The sequence below is a fragment of the Anolis sagrei genome, chromosome 2 (assembly GCF_037176765.1).
Source record: "Anolis sagrei isolate rAnoSag1 chromosome 2, rAnoSag1.mat, whole genome shotgun sequence".
NCBI lineage: Eukaryota > Metazoa > Chordata > Lepidosauria > Squamata > Dactyloidae > Anolis > Anolis sagrei.
Genome location: NC_090022.1, coordinates 261,377,184 through 261,397,810, shown reverse-complemented (window position 1 = coordinate 261,397,810; position 20,627 = coordinate 261,377,184). Strand labels below are relative to the sequence as shown.

General features: G+C 44.4%; 1 protein-coding gene across 2 annotated transcripts in view; it reads left to right on the top strand.

Annotated features, from left to right (window-relative positions):
• The first annotated feature begins 5,315 nt into the window (after window positions 1-5,315).
• RASGRF2 (Ras protein specific guanine nucleotide releasing factor 2) overlaps window positions 5,316-20,627 on the top strand; it is a 140,939-nt gene continuing 125,627 nt past the window's right edge. For both annotated transcript variants that reach the window (XM_060761720.2, XM_060761719.2), the window contains exon 1: window positions 5,316-5,610. In XM_060761720.2, coding sequence (XP_060617703.2) covers window positions 5,353-5,610 — 258 coding nt within the window. In that variant the 5' untranslated portion in view covers window positions 5,316-5,352. The remainder of the gene's footprint in view (window positions 5,611-20,627) is intronic.

The following is a 20,627-nucleotide window of genomic DNA, read 5'->3' as shown; positions in this document are numbered from 1 at the left end:
TTTTCGGGCTGTATGGCCATATTCTAGAAGCATTCTCTCCTGACGTTTCACCTGCATCTATGGCAGGCATCCTCAGAGGTTGTGAGACCATACAATCTCTGAGGATGCCTGCCATGGATGTGGGTGAAAAGTCAGGAGAGAATGCTTCTGGAACATGGGCATACAGCCCAAAAAACTTACAACAACCCAGTGATCCTGGCCATGAAAGCCTTCGGCAATTATACTATTTTGTGAGGAGGCTTGGGGAGGAGGGGGGGTATGAATTAACTAGCACATAACTTGTTTCTTGAGTTAGGCATATGAGTCAGGTTGTAAACTGCATATCCTGTTTACTATTAAAAAGCTACAGTATTATTGTCGCTGGCAATCCGTATGGCGATTAGTGAAGAAGGATGTCAATGTTACAGAGATTGTAATTGTAAACAGCTGGAACAGCTGGACGGTGTGGATTTTGCCAGCTTGTTTGATCATATGGCAGATATCTTCCAAGTCTGATTGACCTTGCTGTTGAGTTGTTGAGCTGAGACTGCAGCAAAAATGTCAGTCTTATTTCTATGGAGCTTGATTTTATCTGCATTTGTGAAGAGGATGCTGCTTTTAGCCTGAATATTATAGACAATTCTTAGCCCGTTTTCTGGATAGTAGGAGTGTGTGATATAACTGGATCATTCCAAAGCTGAGTCTCCCTAGTTTTAAACCCGATGGTTTCTTAATGCTCTATAAATAAAGCAAGCACATCCTTTTTCATTTGAATTTCCATGGTTTTATGTACATAAAATGAGTGAGTGGAGAATGTGACCGAGTGCAATCCTGGGAATGTCTACACAGAAGTAAATCCTATTGAATTTTCAAAATTCACTAATATATGCATTCAGAAAAAAAATTATAAGGAAAGGAAAGGCATTGAACTTGGTGGAGTTCCTATTTTAATGTTAAAATCCTCCTTGTTCCTATAGAATTGGGAAATTTAGTCAAGAGGATTGCCTATCTAGATCAGGCATGGGCAAACTTTGGCCCTCCAGGTGTTTTGGACGTCAACTCCCACAATTCCTAATGGCCAGCTGTTGTGATTTTCTTATAGTACAGTGGGTTAAACCGCCAGCTGCAAAAAATCTTGCTGATCGAAAGGTTGACAGTTCAAGCCCGGGTTGGGGTGAGTTCTTCACCATCAGCCCAGCTTCTGCTCACCTAGCACCTCGAAAACATCAATGTGAAAGAAGTAAGAGAAGGAGGGAAGGAGGAAGGAAAGAGAAGGAAGGATAGGATGGTGAGAAGAGTGCAAGGGGCCGCATCTGGTGCCCGGGCCTGGGTTTGCCCATGCCTGATCTAAATCAAGGGTGACAATCATGTGACACTTTATAGAGTTTGTTGTACTGCAACTCACAGCATTTCTCATTGTTTTTGCATGCCAGGGATGCTGGGACTTTCAGTGCAGTCAGGAGCACTTCACCATCAGTCAAAAATGAAGACTTCAATTTTCTGATTTTCTTCCAACCTTCTGCCCTTACCCTCCTTTTTTCGATTTTGTCAATGCTGATCCAAAGTACTGAGGCACTGAAAGCTTGAATGCTATTCTATGACATCTTGACAGGTTCTTTCCTTGATTGATTGTCTGTGTCAGGCTGCCATGATTTTAACCATGGTTAAAAGCTTGAATTTCCCACCTAGAAAAAAGGATAACGCTTGCTCCCTTTCTGCAATATTTTCCATCAGAATTTCATTGGTTTATTCACATTCAATGGTTGAGTTGAAAAAAAGCCAATGCAATTTTAGCCTGCATCAATAGGAATATCATATCTATACCAGGCCTGGGAAAACTTGGGCCCTCCCTCCTGGTGTTTTGGTCTTCAACTCCCATCATTTTCATCATTGCCGCAGTGGGTTAAACCCTTGTGCCAGCAGGACTGAAGACTGACAGGTTGCAGATATGAATCTCTGGAGAGCATGGATGAGCTCCCTCTGTCAGCTCCAGCTCCCCATGTGGGGGCATGAGACAAGCCTCCCACAAGGATGGTAAAACATCAAAAAAAATCTGGGCATCCCCTGGGCAACATCCTTGCAGACAGCCAATTCTCTCACACCAGATGTGACTTGCAGTTTCTCAAGTTGCTCCTGGCATGGAAATTGTTCTTGGCCAGGAATGAGCTCCCTTTGTCAGCTCCAGCTCCCCATATGGGGACATGAGACAAGCCTCCCACAAGGATGGTAAAACATCAAAAACATCCGGGCATCCCCTTGGCAACGTCCTTGCAGATGGCCAATTCTCTCACACCAGAAGCGACTTGCAGTTTCTCAAGTTGCACCTGGCACGGAAATTGCTCTTGGCTGGGGAGACCGTGGATGAGCTTCCTCTGTCAGCTCCAGCTCTCTATGCGGGGACATGAGAGAAGTGACTTGCAATTTCTCAAATTGTTCCTGTCACACACAAAAAAATGTGATGGTTTTTTTTGTCAAGCATGGTAAGCAATTTGCAGCAATGATATTACTTTGCATAGTTTTTGTGATTTCTTCTTGACAGCTGTAGAGATCCCGGTAGCGCAATAGGTCAAACCCTTTGTACTAGTAGGACTGCTGCCCCATAGGTCAGTGGTTCGAATCCGGGGAGAGCGGGTTGAGCTCCCTCTGTCAGCTCCAGCTCCTCATGTGGGGACATGAGAGACGCTTCCCACAAGGATGGTAAAAACACCAAACATCTGTCCTTGCAGACGACCAATTTTCTCACACCAGAAGCGACTTGCAGTTTCTCAAGTTGTTCCTGACAGGAAAGAAAAAAAATTCCTCAGCCTGGATGGCCAAACGCCTGTTCTAAAGTCAGAGTGCAACAGGTGCTCCTCCTTCGCGAGCCTGCCCGCGCCTTCCTTTCCCTTGCGCTGCGTTCCCGTTCATCCCCACTATTGGATCTCTCTCGGGAGCGCGCACTGGTCGAGCTTTGGGCTTGCCTGGGCGCGCGCCTCCAGAGGAAGCTCTGCCTGCTCCCCTTTCCACGCTCCCTTCGGGCGGCAGGGCAGCAGGGCTGGCTGGAGAGAGAAAGCAAAGGGTGTGTGTGTGTGTGTGTGTGGAAGAGAGGAAGAAAGAGAAGCCCTGAGGGCAGCAGAGAGAGAAAGAGAGGGAGAGAAAGAGAGAGAGAGAGGCAAAGAGGAGAGAGAAAGAGCCCAGAAAGAGGGGAAAGAAAGAGACTAGATATGTAATTGGATCTTGGCGGATAAAAGCGGGATACAAATAAATCTATGCCTGTCGAAGGCTTTTATGGCCGGAATCACTGGGTGGTTGTGAGTTTTCCGGGCTGTATATGGTCATGTTCCAGAAGCATTCTCTCCCGACAGGCATCCTCAGAGATGCTTGCTATAAATGCGGGCGAAACGTCAGGAGAGAATGCTTCTGGAACATGACCATATACAGCCCGGAAAACTTACAACAACCCAGATATATACATTTTTGTGTGCATCACGAGCGACTTGAGAAACTGGACGTACAACAAAAACCTATAACAACCTAGGAAAATGTGGTTTATATATCTGTAGAAGGTCCAGGGTGGGAGAAAGAACTCTTGTCTGTTGGAGCTAGGTGTGAATGTTTCAATTGGCCACCTTAATTGGCATTTAATGGCCTAGCAAATTTTCAAGGTGTGCCTTCTTACTGCCTGGGGGAATCCTTTGTTGAGAGGGGATTAGCTGCCCCAGATTGTTTCTTGTCTGGAGTTCTCCTTTTGTTCTTTATTTATGTCCAAAAGGATCGTTCTTCCAAAAACCTGTGGAGATTTCCCAATATCCTCTGCCAGGAATGCTTTGATGGTGTGATCCTACAAGGCAGATCGGGGCTCGACTGGATGGTGCTTGCGGTCTTTTTCCAACAGCTTCTCTCATGCCTGCGCATGGGGAACTAGTGTTGACAGAGAGAGCTCAACCCGCTCTTTCGGATTGAAACCGCTGACCTGTAGGTCAGCAGTCCTGCCGGCACAAGAGTTTAAACCCATTGCGCATTGGTGGGCTCCTATATATCCCATAAAATAATAATAATAATAATAATAATAATAATAATAATAAAGAGGTAGGAATGGAGGGTCAGGAGTCCTTCTCTGACAGGGGCAGGAGTGCGCTCTCTTCTCTCTCCCCCCCTCCGTCTTTCTCTCTCTCTCTCTCTCTTTGAAGGGAGGGGGAGACGTATGTGCGCTCCCTCCTCTCTCTCTCTCTTTCTCCCCTTTCTTTCTCCTTCTCTCTCTTTTTTTCTCCCTCTCCCTCTCTCGCGCTCTCTCCTTTGAAAAGAGGGAGGGAGGAGGGACTGCACGCTCTCTCTCCCTCCCCTCTTTCTCCCTTTCCCTCCCTCTCTCTTTTGAAGGGAGGGAGCGAGGCGGGAGTGCGCTCTCTCCTCTCTCTCTCTCTCTTTCTCTCTCTCTCTCTTTAAAGGGAGGGAAGGAAGCGTAAGTGTGCTCTCTCCTCTCTCTCTCTGTCTCCCTCTCTCTTTCTCCCTCGCTCTCTCTCCTTTCTCTCTCTCTCTCTCTCTCCTTTGGTGGGTGGGAGGGAGGCGGGAGTGCGCTCTCTCCTCTCTCTCCCTCCCTCTTTCTCCATCCTCTCTCTTTTTCTCTCTCTTTAAAGGGAGGGAGGCGGGAGTGCGCTGTCTCCCCTCTCTCTTTCTCCACTGCCCTCTCTCTTTTCTCTCTCTCTCTTTAAAGGGGAGGGTGAGGCGGGAGTGCGCTCTCTCTCTCTCTTTCTCCACCCCCCCTCTTTTCCTCTCTCTCTTTAAAGTGAGGGAGGCGGGAGAGCGCTCTCTCCTCTCTCTCTCTCTTTCTCTCCCCCCTCTCTTTTCCTCTCTCTTTAAAGGGAGGGAGGGAGGCGGGAGTGCGCTCTCTCTCCCCCCCTCCACCTCTCTCTTTCTCTCTCTTTGGAGGGAGGCGGGAGCGCTCTCTCTCTCTCTCTTCTCTCTCTCTCTTTTTCTCTCTCTCTTTAAAGGGAGGGGGGAGGCGGGAGTGCGCTCTGCTCTGGCAGCCTCGGCGGCGGCGACTTTGCTCTTTAAATTGGTCTCAAAGCCGATTACAGCTGATCTCCCACGTGATATTTCCCCTTCTGGCTCCCTCCGAGGGAGGAAGACGAGGAGGAGGAGGAGGAAAGGAGAAAGGGGTCCGAGACACACACACACACACACAGAGAGAGACCGAGAGCGGTGGGCAAAGGCGCGCCTGGCACAACTTTTCCTCGCTTGTCGGCGCGCGAAGGAGGGCTGCGGCGATGCTGATTAGGCGGCTGGGATAGGCAGAGGAGCCGCACAGCCCGGGGAGGAAGGCAGTAGGCAGCAGAGGCTCCTCTGTGTGTGAAGGGGGGGGGGGTGTCCCTGGGAGAGGGCAGGTGGCGGGGGACCATGCAGAAGAGCGTGCGGTGCAACGAGGGCCACGCCTTGTACCTGGCGCTGGTGGCCCGCAAGGAGGGCTCCCGCCGGGGCTTCCTCAGCAAGAAGACGGCCGAGACGGCCAGCCGCTGGCACGAGAAGTGGTTCGCGCTCCACCAGAACCTGCTCTTCTACTTCGAGGCCGAGAGCAGCACCCGGCCCGCCGGGCTCTACCTGCTGGAAGGCTGCACCTGCGAGAGGGCCCCCGCCCCCTCCGCCATGGACAAGCAGGTATAACCCCCCCCACCCCCGTCCCTTCCATAGATCTCGCCATGGCCATCTGCAGGGAGGGCTCGGGTTGGGTTGGGCTGGATGCCCCTCAAAGTCTCCTCCAATTGTAAGCTTCTATGACTCCCGCTCTTGGCGAGACCTTGGGACCCGCCTCTTCCCTTCCTTCCTGAAGAGGCAGCATCTACACCAGGCATGGGCACTGAAGCTGGTTCTTCACACATGATGACCATCGTAACTCCTTATTTCACGTCCAGGTGTACAAGGGACACAGTAACACAGGGCAAAAGTCCCGTTCCCTCCCCGTTGCACAATGGGTTAAACCAGTGGTTCTCAACCTGTGGGTCCCCAGATGTTTTGGCCTTCAACTCCCAGTAATCCCAACAGGTGGTAAACTGGCTGAGATTTCTGGGAGTTGTAGGTCAAAACACCTGGGGACCCACAGCTTGACAACCACTGGGTTAAACCCTTGGGCCGGAAGGACTGAAGACCAACAGGTAGCAGGTTCGAATCCAGGGAGAGTGGGTTGAGCTCCCTCTGTCAGCTCCAGCTCCCCATGCGGGGACATGAGAGAAGCCTCCCACAAGGATGGTGGAATATCAAAACATCCAGGCGCCCCCTGGGCAACATTCTTGCAGACAGCTAATTCTTTCACGCCAGAGGCGACTTGCAGTTTCTCAAGTTGCTCCTGGCACAAAAATTGCTCTTGGTTGGGGTGAGCGTGGATGAGCTCCCTCTGTCAGCTCCAGCTCTCCATGCGGGGAGATGAGAGAAGCCTCCCAGAAGGATGGTAAAACATCAAAAACATCTGGACGTCCCCTCGGCAACATCCATGCAGACGGCCAGTTCTCTCACACCTGATGTGACTTGCAGTTTGTCAAGTCTCTCATGGCACGGAAATTGCTCTTGGTTGGGGTGAGCGTGGATGAGCTCCCTCTGTCAGCTCCAGCTCATCATGCGGGGAGATGAGAGAAGCCTCCCAGAAGGATGGTAAAACATCAAAAACATCTGGACGTCCCCTCGGCAACATCCATGCAGACGGCCAGTTCTCTCACACCTGATGTGACTTGCAGTTTGTCAAGTCTCTCATGGCATGGAAATTGCTCTTGGCTGGGGAGAGCGCGGATGGGCTCCCTCTGTTAGCTCCAGCTCTCCATGCGGGGACATGAGAGAAGCCTCCCATAAGGATGATAAAATATCAAAAACATCCAGACATCCCCTGGGCAGTGTCCTTGCAGATGACCAATTCTCTCACCATAAATTACTTGCAGTTTCTCAAGTTGCTCCTGACACGGAAATCGCTCATGGCAAGAGCTTGGGACTTTTGTTTTCCTTTCCTTCTCATCTATACCAGGCATGGGCAAACTTTCTAATTTGGGGGGCGCATGGCAGGAGAGGGGTGGCCCGGCCAGGATGGAGGCAGTTCTCCCAAAGGTCCTCCCTTTCCTCTCCTCTCCTCTTTTGGATGCAGAAAGTGAAGGAAAGACGAGAGAAACATTTGGAACCCAAAAGGGTTGGTCTGAGATGATGGTTGGCCAGGATGAGATGGTGGACGTGAGGGCTGGCCAGGATTAGATGGTGGACGGGAGAGAAAAGGTCTATCCATGAGACCCCATGTTACCTACTCCTGATGTACAGTAGAATTCTAGATCTGGAAGAGACCCTCAAGGGCCATCTAGTTCAACCCCCTGCCATGCAAGAAGCCACAATCAAAGCACTCCTGATAGACACACTCTGAGAAAAGGCTCCCGAAAAGGAGACTCCATCACAATCTGAGGTAGCCCACGCCACTCTCCAACTGTTCTTCCTCTCAATAAGTTCTTCCTAATCTTTTCAGTCAAATCTCTTTCCCTGCCATTTGAACTCATTGCTCCCTTGTGCCCTGGTCTCTAGAGCAGCAGCAAGTCAGTTTTGCCCTCTTCCTCCTCAATGGGACACTCTTTAAAATCTGGAAACAGGGTTCTCATGTTCCCTCTCAACTGTCTCTTCTCCCACTAAACATCCCCCAGGAAGGAAGGAAGGAAAGGGTGGAAGGAATGGTGGAAGACAGTGGATGGAGGGAAGGAGGGAAGAAAGAGAAAATAGAAGGAAAGAAGGAAGGAAGGAAGGAAGGAAGGAAGGAAGGAAGGAAGGAAGGAAGGAGAAAGGAGGAGAGAGAAGGAGGTAGGAAAGAGGGAAGGACCGATGGGTGGAAGAGAAGAAAGGATGGAAGGAGAAAGAGAGAGGCAAGCAAGAAAGGAAGGGAAGGAAGTTGTGAGAGAGGAGGGTCTGAGAAAAGAGCCTAAGGAGCCGCATTCGGCCTCCTGGGCTTGGGTTTACCCATACTTGATCTATACCAGTGGTTCTCAACCTTCCTTAATATAGTTCCTCATGTTGTGGTGACCCCCAACCATAACATATTTTTCATTGCTACTTCATAACTGTAATTTTGCTACTGTTATGAATCGTAATGTAAATATCTGATATGCAGGATGTATTTTCATTCACTGAACCAAATTGGGCACAAATACCCGATATTCCCAAATTTGAATACTGGTGGGGTTAGGGGGAGGGGTTGATTTTGTCATTTAGGAGTTGTAGTTGCTGGGATTTATAGTTCACCTACAATCAAGGAGCATTCTGAATTCCACTAATGACGACATTGAACCAATCTTGACACACAGATATCCCATGACCATGAAGGGTTTGGTGGGCATTGACTTGAGTTTTGGAGTTGTTGTTCACCTACATCCAGAGAGTGCTGTGGACTCTAACTATGATGGATCTGGATCAAACTTGGCATGAATACTCAATTTGCCCAATGTGAACACTGGTGGCCTTTGGGGAAAATTGACATTGACATTTGGGAGTTGTAGTTGCTGGGTTTATAGTTCACCTACAATCAAAGAGAATTCTGAACCCCACCAATAAGAGAATTGGGCCAAACTTCCCACACATAACCCCCATGACCAATAGAAAAGACTTTTTTCCCCTGATGGTCTTTGGTGACCCCTTTGACACCCCCTCGTGACCCCCCCAGGGGTCACGACCCTCAGGTTGAGAAACACTGTTCTACATGGTACAGAAGAAATGCCAAGTGTGCTGCCGCTTTCTCTGCCCAGGCTCCCATGCTATCTATGGGATCTTGGGGTTTTCTCTTTGGTAGAGAAACTACAGCTCCCCTGATTCCATGGCTGTGGAAGAGACATGCTGCTTCCCTTCTGCAGTCTTGGGCCACACACCTGCTTGGAACTGGAGCTCTTCACCTTTCCAGGGATGTATTTAGGATGAGGGCATACTGAGGCCACTTTCACTGCCATGGCTCGATTCTATGGGATCTAAGGAATCTGCAGTTTATCAGAGAAGGCACCAGATCTTTCCCACTAAGAGAGGATGGAGCCAGGAGTGCGTTTGCAAGCCTTCCATCCCCAAAGCTTGTCACCTGGAAGCCCTTTTAAGAACAGAGGTAGATCTACACTATAGACTGGCATGGGCAAACTTGGGCCCTCCAGGTATTTTGGACTTCAACTTCCACAATTCCTAACAGCCTCGGGCCCTTTCCTTTTCCCCCTAGTGGCAGAGGGGAAAAAGGAAAGGGCCCGAGGCTGTTAGGAATTGTGGAAGTTGAAAGTCCAAAATACCTGGAGGGCCTGAGTTTGCCCATGCCTGCAATATAATTAATACAGTTGGATCCTTTAGCTGCCATGGCTCAATCCTAAAGAATCAGGGGAGCTGTAGCCTTCTCTGCCAAGGAGTGCTGGTGCCTTACCAAACTACAACTTCGACAAGTCCAAAACATTGAGCCATCACAGTTAAACTGCATTAATTCTCCAGTGAAGATGCAGCCTAGAGCTCTTAAACCCAGTCACTTCTGTCCTCGTTTTTTCGTGTCAGGAGCAACTTGAGGAGCTGCAAGTTGCTTCTGGTGTGAGAGGATTGGCTACCTGCAAGGATGTTGCCTAGGGGACACCTGATGTTTTACCATCCTGTGGGAGGCTTCTCTTATGTCCCTGCATGAGAAGCTGGAGCTGACAGATGGGAGCTCACCCTGCTCCCTGGATTCAAACTGCTGATCTTCCGGTCAGCAGTCCTGCCAGCACAAGGGTTTAATCCATTGCACCACCGGGAGCTCCTGTCCTGTGTTATTGTCTTCCTTGTAACACCTGGACGTGAAATAAGGAATTAGATGGTCATCATGTGTGAAGAACGGGCTTCAGTGCACCTGATCTTTTTGCCACTAATAGACAGTTTCTACTGCTCAGCTAGGTTTTGGAGCCCTCGGAAATGTTTTTCTTACGTTGGTGCTTTGTGATGTATTGCTCTGTTTAGCTGATGCTTGTAGGAAGGTCATTCTTGCTTGGAATAAGAGTGCACCAGCTATTAAAAAATACCTGCTGTGGTCTTGCAGAGATCTGGGTATACCGAGAGTTCATTTTAACTCAATTTTAGGCTTTTTGTCTAAACACACACACTTTTTCTTAGGCTGAGCCTTTATAAAATAGATTTAAGGTCCATTGAAAGAGAGCCCTGTGTTTGAGGCTTAAGATGTCTTCTCAGCTACTTCACAGAACCCTTCCGCACAGCTGAATAAAATCCCACATTATCTGCTTTGAACTGGGATATATTGCAGTATGGATCCAGATAACCCAGTTCAAAGCAGATATTGTGGGATTTTCTGCCTTGATGTTCTGGGTTATATGGCTGTGTGGAAGGGCCCAGAGTTAGAACCAGTGTGGAGCATGTAATACCAGTGTTTGCCTCCATTGTAAACCGATCTAATATTAACAAGGATTATGTTGTTCAATGTGGAAGAGCAAAAATTCAGTACAATGGAACAGGACAAGATGAGTGAAGGTGTAACAAATTTCATGTCTGTGTACATTGCAAAAGGTTCATCATCTATGGCAGTGTTTCTCAACCTTCCTAATGCCACGGCCAGTCATGTTGTGGTGACCCCTAACCATAAAATTATTTTCATTGCTATTGTTATGAATTGTTATGTAAATATCTGATATGCAGGGCATATTTTCAGTCACTTGACTAAATTTGGCACAAATACCCGATACACCCAAATTTGAATCCTGGTGGGGTTGAGAGGATTGATTTTGTCATTTGGGAGTTGTAGTTGCTGGGATTTATAGTTACATTCTGAACTCCACCAATGATGGAATTAAACCTTTCCTGCAACACAGAACTCCCATGACCAACAGAAAATACTGGAAAAGTTTGGTGGGCATTGAGTTTTGGAGTTGTAGTTCACCTACATCCAAACAGCATCGTGGACTCAAACAAAGACGGATCTGGACAAAACTTGGCACGGATACTTAATATGCCTAAATGTGAACACTAGTGGAGTTTGGGGAAAATAGACCTTGACATTTGGGAGATGTAGTTGTTGGGATTTATAGTTCACCTACAATCAAAGAGCATTCTGAACCCCACCAATGACAGAATCAGGCCAAACTTCCCCCATAGGACCCCCATGACCAACAGAAGATACTGTGCTTTCTGATGGACTTTAGCAATCCCTCTGACACTCCCTTGCGACCTCCCCCTGCCTCCAGGGGTCCAGACCCCCAGGTTGAGAAACACTGATGTACGGCTTTTCCAGCTTGCCACTTAAATAAGACCTGTGGCTTAAACATTTAGGTAAATAGTCAGTATTTGTGGATCAGTTATTCCCCAATGCATATTTTCATATACCATTAATTATGTGTACTTCAATTGAAAAATACATCCTCTGGAATGAATCAAAATGAGCAGAACATTTTTGACAGCTCAGAGTGAAATTTTATGATATAGTTGGAATGTTTGAATCTTCAAGAATTCAGTTTGATTGCTTAGATTTGGGTTGACTGGGTCATTCTGAGCCCTTTTCAATCCTGGAGAGAACAATAGACAAGAGAACAATAGACTCAGTCAGACAAAAAAACAAACAAGTTTGGAGACTAATCTACATATCTTCTACTGTTAAATCAAACAAATTAGATTTCAGTGGGTACAAATCACAAGTTTTAATTAGACTATCAACATAGCCCTAACGTATTTGAAAATTACAGGTCCAGTTTTCCAACTGTTTACTTAGTCACATGCATTAAAATGTAAGTGGTGACATTGGTCACTCTAATTATGTTTGAATGTAAAGAGCTGAAGAGTTTAGGCACTGTACAGATATCAACATTAGGGCTGGATCCAGAAGCAAAGTAGCAATTAGCACTGGTTTTATCTTTTGGAGACAGAATCTGGAGATATGATAGTCAACAGAAGTGTTTAAATGTATTTTTCATTTGGTGTCATGAAGCTGAAGCAGGGGAGTTCTATATTTACGGATGGGCTTACTTTTACAAATTGAATATAAGAGCTCAGTTGATAAATTAGGTTTTAATCAGCAATTATCACCTCTGAATCAATAAGCTTTCAAAATGAAGACAAGTTAGATTATCCAAATAGGAATGATATGTGTTGCAAAACAGTGTAAAGAGGCAGTATGGATGAAATAGATTCCTCCAGAGCTGCTTCCAGACGACAGGTTCTTGCTGTTTAAAGTCAATGTGTAGATATTATGTTTTTCAACCTGACAGATTTTCTCTGCTAGGAAAAAAATGTAAAAAAATGTTGGGAAAACATGGGAAAGATAAAAAAAAAGATAGAACTGCTTAGAGCACTGCTTCTTAAATTGTGGGTTCCAACCCTAAATGGAGTCCCCTCAACTCAGTGTTGGGGGTGCAAAAAAAAATTGGCAACAGGGAAAAGTTTCTGAACTATGTAATCTGAACTACATACATGAATTGCATAAATATGTTGGCAACAACATGCAATATTTCCAGTGGGCTCTGCAGAAAATGCTTCTGTTGTACTCCACAAAAAGGAAAACCTACCTGTTTAGCAAGACTTGTAGATGCTGATTTATTATCAGTAAATAATCATAATAATAATCTTTATTTAATACCCCGCCACCATCTCCCCAATGGGGACTCGGGGCGGCTTACATGAGGCCAAGCCCAACAGCATATTACAATAAAGTAAATATTAGGGTTTGATACCTATTTTATATACCTAAACACTAAGTGGTCAGACACACTCTTTTTAAAGCAGTTGAGGCAAGTGTCAGCTTTGGTGAGCTTGTTATCACTCCATTATTGTGTGCCTGTGTCTTGTCAAAAGTAGTGATTTGAGCATTGTTCCACAGTTCTAACGAGAAGGGTTTGAATCTGGGCTTGGCCATGAAAACCCATTGGGAGATCTTGTATAAGTCACCTTCTCTCAGCCTCAGAGGAAGGCAAGGCAACATCCTCCAACCCGTCATCCAATCTTGTTAAAACAGTCCTATGATAACTTTGTTTTAGGGCCACCATAAGTCAGCAGTAACTTGAAGAAACACACAAGCAACAATAATATAACTTCAAGTTGTCTGTAAACTTCCGGTAACCTCAGGTTTTCCTAACTTCCTATGGGGTTGTGGTGGTGCAGTGGGTTAAACCGCTGAGCTGCTGTACTTGCTGATCAGTAGGTTGGTGGTTTGAATCCATGGGGCAGGGTGAGCTCCTGCTGTTAGAGCCATCTTTTGCCAATCTAGCAGTTCAAAAACATGCACATGTGAGTAGATCAATAGGTACTGCTTTGGGGGGACGGTAACGGCGCTCCATGTAGTCATGCTGGCCACATGATCTAGGATGTATCTCCGGACAACACCGGCTGTTCAGCTTAGAAATGGAGATAAGTACCACCCCCAAAGCCGGACACAACTAGACTCAATGTCAAGGTGAAACCTTCACTTTTTCCTTTTTACCAGCTTTTTTCTATGAAGTGCGCCCCTGATGGTGCAGTGGGTTAAACCGTCAAGCTGCTGAGCTTGTTGACTGAAAGGTTGCAGGTTCAAATCTGGAGAGCGGCGTGAGCTTCTGCTGTCAGCCCCAGCTTCTGCCAACCTAGCAGTTCTAAAACATGCAAATGTAACTAGATCAATAGGTACCACTCTGGTGAGAAGGTAATGGTGCGCCATGCAGTCATGCTGGCCACATGACCATGGAGGTGTCTATGGACAATGCCAGCTCTTTGGCTTAGAAATGGAGATGAGCACCACACCTCAGAGTCGGACATGACTAGACTTAATGTCAAAGGGAAACCTTTACTTTTACCTTTTTACCAGCTCCTTCCTATGAAGTATAGCCTATAGCACCTGGTATTCATGGTGGCTTCCTATACTAACTAGCAGGGCCGTAGCCAGAAAAAAATTTCGGGGAGGGTTGACAATTTCGGGGGGGGGGGGGGGTTGAAAATTTCGGGGAGGGTTGACAATTTCGGGGGGGGGTTTGAAAATTTCGGGGGGGGGAATTTCGGGGAGGGTTGAAAATTTGGGGGGGGGGGGGTTGAAACCTGCCTCCTAGCTCATGCTAAAGCAAAGCGCACAGCAGGGGGCAGAGCCTGCAGCTCCACCCCGGTCAACCACCTCCACCAAGTCTGGCCTCCTTAATGAGAGCATTCAACACACACACACACACCCCACTTGGTTGCTTCACTACATCGCTATTGCTGCAAGTAATGACAGTGTGAATAAATTGTCAATATTTGCTTGAGATAGTGCTTACAGCTCTGGAGGGACTCTTAATTTTTTGCATCTCATAGACTTAGCATGGGGATTTGGTTAACCAGTTAAAATTCATGTGTAAACTAGTTTTTTTAAAAAAATCTGAAACATTTCGGGGGGGGGTTTGAACCCCTAAAACCACCCCCTCGCTACAGGCCTGCTAACTAGGGCTGACCCTGTTTTGCTTCCACAACCAGGTAGGATCTAGAGCAGTGCTCTCAATCAATGGGTCCCCAGATGTTTTGGCCTTCAACTCCCAGAAATCCTAACAGCTGGTAAACTGACCTTGATTTCTGGGAATTGTAGTTGAAAACACCTGGGGACCCAGAGGTTGAGAATCACTGATCTAGAGTCTTTGGGGGAACAGGCATGTTTTTCTTTTTCCACTCAGAAAGAATTTGTGTTTGGTAGATGTTAATTCATCTCTCCTTTATTTGTGGAATCGAATAAGTGTCAGTTGCATTGAAAATGCTAGATTTTCTCTCACAAAATTTGCTTTCTGAGCTTCAAGATAAAAAAAACATATTGAATTTTTCCTTCAATTTAACTGATAATGAAAACAAATGATGCTAGAGGAGGCACATTTGTAAAGTATAGATGATTAAGGAAGGAGAGAATCATAAAAGACATCATTTAAAAAACAATCTGGCTTTTATTTTTGCTTGGGCTTTAATGGCATAAATACCCTTATATGGGTACTGTACTTCGTGTGATGCCTATTGCAAATCCAAGAGTTTTGAGACTCTGCTCTGTGAACCCCTGAGCAGATGTAGTTGTATCAAAGGGCTTGGCTGTAAACAATGGATTTGGGAATGTATTCTGTGTGGAAACTGGAGGAATGTCAGTATGTGTAACAATTGATAGGACTGATAGAATGAGGTACTTAGAAGTTCATTGTGTAGTTGCACAGTGGTGCCAAGAAAGTGAACTTGTTGTGTGGATGATTCCAGGTTCAGGCTGATGGTAGGGTGGAAGTTGTTGAAATCCTTGAGGGACTTCTCAGTGATTGCTTTCCATGTGGCTTAATTAGAAAGACGTCACGAAGAAGCAGAAGTTAATGTTAAGTGCACTTATTCAAGTCAGGTAGACTTATAAGTGGGCTGTTTGTTTTTCCACTTTTGAAACCGTATTAGGTGTCAATGGTTTCCAATGTAACCACCAGAATCTAAGCACAAGATTATGTTCTGCTAGAGCACAATCTATCTTTGTAGTGAGCTGCCAGTCTACACCCACAAGTCAAACTATATTTAATTTTGTACATTAATGCTTGCATATGGAGATGATTAATTGAAAGAAAAAATATTGTTCTTTTCTTTTTCACTTAGAACAAACATGTTACTTGCTCTACTGTTTTGACCAAGCCCTTGCAAAAAAGTAAATGTGTTTTGTAACTTAACAACAAATTGAAATAAATCCTGTGGATTTACCTAGAATATATTTATCCATAATAGGTATTATGTTACAATCCTGTGGTGCAATTCACTGGCTTCAGTGGGGCTCACTGTAATGGGAATGGCCATATAATCATAGTGTTTGAGACCAACTCTCTATTTATCTCAGTGCTGCTGAACAGAATTGTGTATTATTTGCAACAGCCTTGATATTAGCTGCACTCCAACTCATGGCACTGAGCTCTCTCCATATACGGACCTTTGACTCTCTGTAGAAATGCTTCTGCATCTTTGGTGCATCGTCTGCAGTGATATTTCCATGTTGCCTGGAACTGAAGTTGATCTCCTATGGCCTATAAATACAGATACTGCTGCAGCATGAGGCAAATATATGTGGACAATTCTTTGCTTTCATTCTTAGGCTCCTTCCACACAGCTGTATAAAATCCACATTGAACTGGATTATATGGCAGTGTGGACTCAACACAGTTCAAACAGATATTGTGGATTATCTGCCTTGATATTCTGGATTATATGGATGTGTGGAAGGGCCCTCAATGAAAGCAACAAGTAATATTAGCAGTTTTATTCCTACTACAAAGCATTTACACTTTATTTGTTTTGTTGCAAATGCACTTTTTTGCACAGAAAATAGCATTTATAACAACATTTTCTGCATAGAATATGCTATATGCCCAGAAAGATTTTTTCGTCTGCAGAAAATGCTGTTTTCTGCAATAAAACACAACTTTTGGACAAGTTTTCTCATTGTTGACTTAGGCCCCATCTACACAGCCATATAATGCAGTTTGAAGAAGTTTTCAAGGGAAATAGTCTTGTTATTATCTTCCTCTTGTAGTCTGCGGGAATGGCTGCTCATGGTGAAATCATTGTAAAAATGCTTATTGTGAGGGTTGTATGGTATGTTCCACAGGGCTCTTATACAAAGCCCTATATCCCAGAAAATCAAGGCAGGAAATCCCACATTATCTGAGTGTGGACTCAGATAACCCAGTTCAAAGCAGATATTGTGGGATTTTCTGCCTTGATATATAGGGCTGTGTGGAAGGGCCCTTTGAAGTCAATTATTCCTTTCCATGGAACCTGATTCTAAGTGAAAGTAAGATTTCAGCTGAAAGTGTACGCTTAAGAGTGCACTCTAGAAACCACTTGAATTCACTTCTGATTAAACATGTATAAGACTACACTTTAAATTCTTTGCTTCAGTTTAGTAGAAACTTCAATTGCAAACAGATCCATTGAGTTCAGTTTGAAATGACAGAACTCAATGACAATTTTTTGTTCATATATTGGTTTCTACGTTGATGATTGGGGAATCTTTTCCTTTTAGACCAGCACAGTTATCTTTGGGTAGCTGTGAGTTTTCTGGGCTGTTTATTTATTTATTCATTCATTTATTTATTTCGATTACTTCTATCCCGCCCTTCTCACCCCCGAGGGGGGACTCAGGGCGGCTTACAAAGAAGGCACAATTCGATGCCTATGTCAAATATACATGCATACAAAACAGCAATTAAACAATTAACAGTTTAGCCATGTTCCTGAAGCATTCTCTCCTAATGTTTCACCCACATCTGTGGCAGGCATCCTCAGAGATTGTGAGGTCTGTTGGAAACTGGGCAAGTGGGGTTTATATATCTGTGGAATGTCCATGGTGGGAGAAAGAACTCTTGTCTTCTTGAAGCAAGTGTGAATGTTGCAATTGGCCACCTTGATTAGCATTGAATGGCCTTGCAGCTTCAAAGCCTGGCTGCTTCCTGCCTGGGAGAATCCTTTGTTGGGAGATGTTAACTGGCTATATTATAATATATATATATATATATATATATATATATATATATATATATATATACACACACACACACACACACACATATATACTACAGATATATAAACCTCACTTGCCTAGTTTCCAACATACCTCACAACCTCTGAGGATGCCTGCCATAGATGTGGGTGAAATGTCAGGAGAGAATTACTCTGGAGCATGGCCATACAACCTGGAAAATTCGAAACAATCAAGTGATTCCGGCCATGAAAGCCTTTGACAACACAGAGTTATCCTTGATTTCTTTTTAAAAAATAAGTCATTATGATTTACAGGCAATCACATAACAAAGGCCTCTATTCTGACACAGTAACTCCGAACTGTTTAATGAAGTGTGTTTTGATTTACCGCATCTACCAGTGAATGATGTATGATGAAAGGTTTAGAGTTGTATGATGATGTACAAACATTTTAAAGACTGTCATGAAGTGAGCCATTACAATCAATAGAAATTTGAAACAAATTAATATACGGCAGGTGTTTAGAGATTTATTACAGAATCCTCTTTTATTTAGGCATTGCTCAATCCGATAGTCTGAAATGAATATTCTTGGAACTGTTGTGAAATCAAGAGCTGGGCAACAATTAATGTATATATTTTGCCTTTTATAGATAATGTAGTAATGTGCAGCATGGTAACTGTCCAGATGTCTTTAAGAAATGTAACTGAACTCCATATAGGCTCCCCAAGCATTACATATGGAAAGACCGAATATATATTTAATAATTGCAATGACCATAGCAAAAGAGAACTCTAATCTTTTTTTAGTTTATTGTGGTAGACAGCTAACTAGAAGAGTTTCATGTATAATATTTAATATTATTCCAGAACATATTATGAATGTTGATATATCTTTAGAAATAATCTGTGTTGTGTTAAAACCATTCAGTGAATTTACATGAATTTGTATGTCTACAGTACAATATTTACATTCATAGTAAAATTATTGTATCTCCCTTTATCATGGCAGTGTACAGATAAAACCAATGTAAATAGGGTCGCCATTCCATCTGGCATGCCACCTAATGCCCATTTTAAATATCATTTGACCCATATTCCAGGCTTTAATTTTTTAAAAACCCCTACAAGTATCAGTCTTTTCTAGGAATGCATTTAAGAGGTTCAGTTAGATATCTGTCCATGCCTTCCTCTTTCTTTCAGTATTTAGCCAATTTGTCATATCTAAGACTGACAGACAATGGAATTGCAGAGTGAAATATGACTCATTTGTCAATCAGTACCAATTTCTAGTCCTTGAAACCAATGTTACAAGTTAGCAAAAAATTCAAACTTTGAAGGGAAGTCTAAGTCACTGCTGATCAAGATGCTGAAGAGCCAGACAGTGTGTGATGAGTTCATTTATAGCCCTCAGCAAGTAGTGTTTAGGATTACCCTTAAGTGTCAGTGTGATGCTGAATCAAAACCCAAGTTGTAGTAGATTCTCTAGGAGTTTGTCTTCTCCTCCCATCCCATCTATATAGTTTCTGAAATCAGTAACAATAAGGCCAAACAGAGGAGAAAGCTGTGAACAATGGGGATGTATATGTGCTCTGAATTTGTGGCTAGGGCTGCTGAAAGTAATAATAGTGCAACTGGCTGGCTTTTTTTCCCTTTTCTAATGTTGTTCAGGAGTAAAAATTAATGGCTGAGAGGGAAAGAAAGCATGAAAGAGAAGAGAAGGAATTTCCTTTTTATTTAAGAGAAAAGGAGCAATGCACAGAAAGAAGAAGAGAATTTGGGGAGCCATTCTCCATGGGTTGGTCCCTACATCTGATCTCTCTTTTTGTCTCTGAGTAAACATCAGCAATGCTAACTACTGCCAAACGTGATTTGAGGATCACCTCATATCTGCTCCTGGCTCATTTCTTTTCCTTCCCACTGACCTTGGAGTGAAGCAGAAGATTTGACTATCTTCTTGTTTGCTTTAGCTCCAAAGCCAGCAAAACAAGCAGACAGTAAATATCTTCAGACAACAAAAAGCTCCCACGTAGACAAATGTCAGAAAAATTGGACCACCTCTTTCTTTTAGCATTTCTGGTTCAAAGTCAGTTTTCAAATTCAACGAATGGAGTTAAAGATACTTGTTACACATTTTCGTCCCTGATCCACCCATACCTTCCTTCTCTCCTTTTGCTTCCTCTTTCTCCTTCCATTCGCTTTACTAATTTGTATCCATCCTCTTTCCTCTGTCTTACTCTCCTTCGTAAAACTATGATTGCTGCATTGACAGCATTCTATATCAGATTAAATTCAGTAAAGCTAGTTTGAGAACTATGACTACCCTATTGGTTTTATTGTCTGAATGCCCAGTTGTTGTTCATGAATTGGAAGGAGTTGGAAGGAGTATGGTATCATTGTCCTTCCAAAGAGTTGGAAGGAGCAGGCCTGTTGTCGGGTGGGGGGTGGGGGTGGGTGGGTGTTAGGGGTTCAACCCCCCCCCAAATTTTCAGGTTAAAAAAACCTGGTTTACTCATGAATTTTAACTGGTTAACCAAATCCCCATGCTAAGTCTATGAGACGCAAAAAATTAAGAATCCCTCCAGAACTGCAAGCACTATCTCAAGCAAATATTGAAAATTTATTCACACTGTCATTACTTGCAGCAATAGCTGATGTAGCGAAGCAACCAAGTTGGGTGTGTGTGTGTTGAATGTTCTCATTAAGGAGGCTAGATTTGGTGGAGGTGGTTGACAGGGGCGGAGCTGCAGGCTATTGAAGGCTGCTCTGCCCCCTGTTGTGCTCTTTGCTTCAGTGTGACCCTAACCCCCCCCCCGAAATTTTCAACCCCCGCCCCCCTGAAATTTTCAACCCTCCCCGAATTTTTTTTCTGGCTACGGCCCAGGGAAGGAGTATGGTATCATTGTCCTCATCATCTCCATTATTTTCCCTTTCGGAAATGTATATGGTGATTATTAGATATGTTATGATGTTGATAGCAGCGGGATAAGGACAATTCCACAATGGTGTTTTCAATTCTAAATCTAAGGTTTTTAAAATGTTGCCATTGAAGGGAACTAGTTAATCAGAGCAGTACTGTGGGATGCTTACTCACCTGCCTACACTAAAATTGTGATCAAGGTTCTGATTTGACTTCAAAATCAACTCCAAAAGCCCTCCTTCTAGAGAGTCTTGGTGTGTCAAGACTTCGATCCTTGCTTCTGCTGAAAGTCTTGTGAAGTCATGTATTAGTAGGAAGGGATTGGTCATTTCACC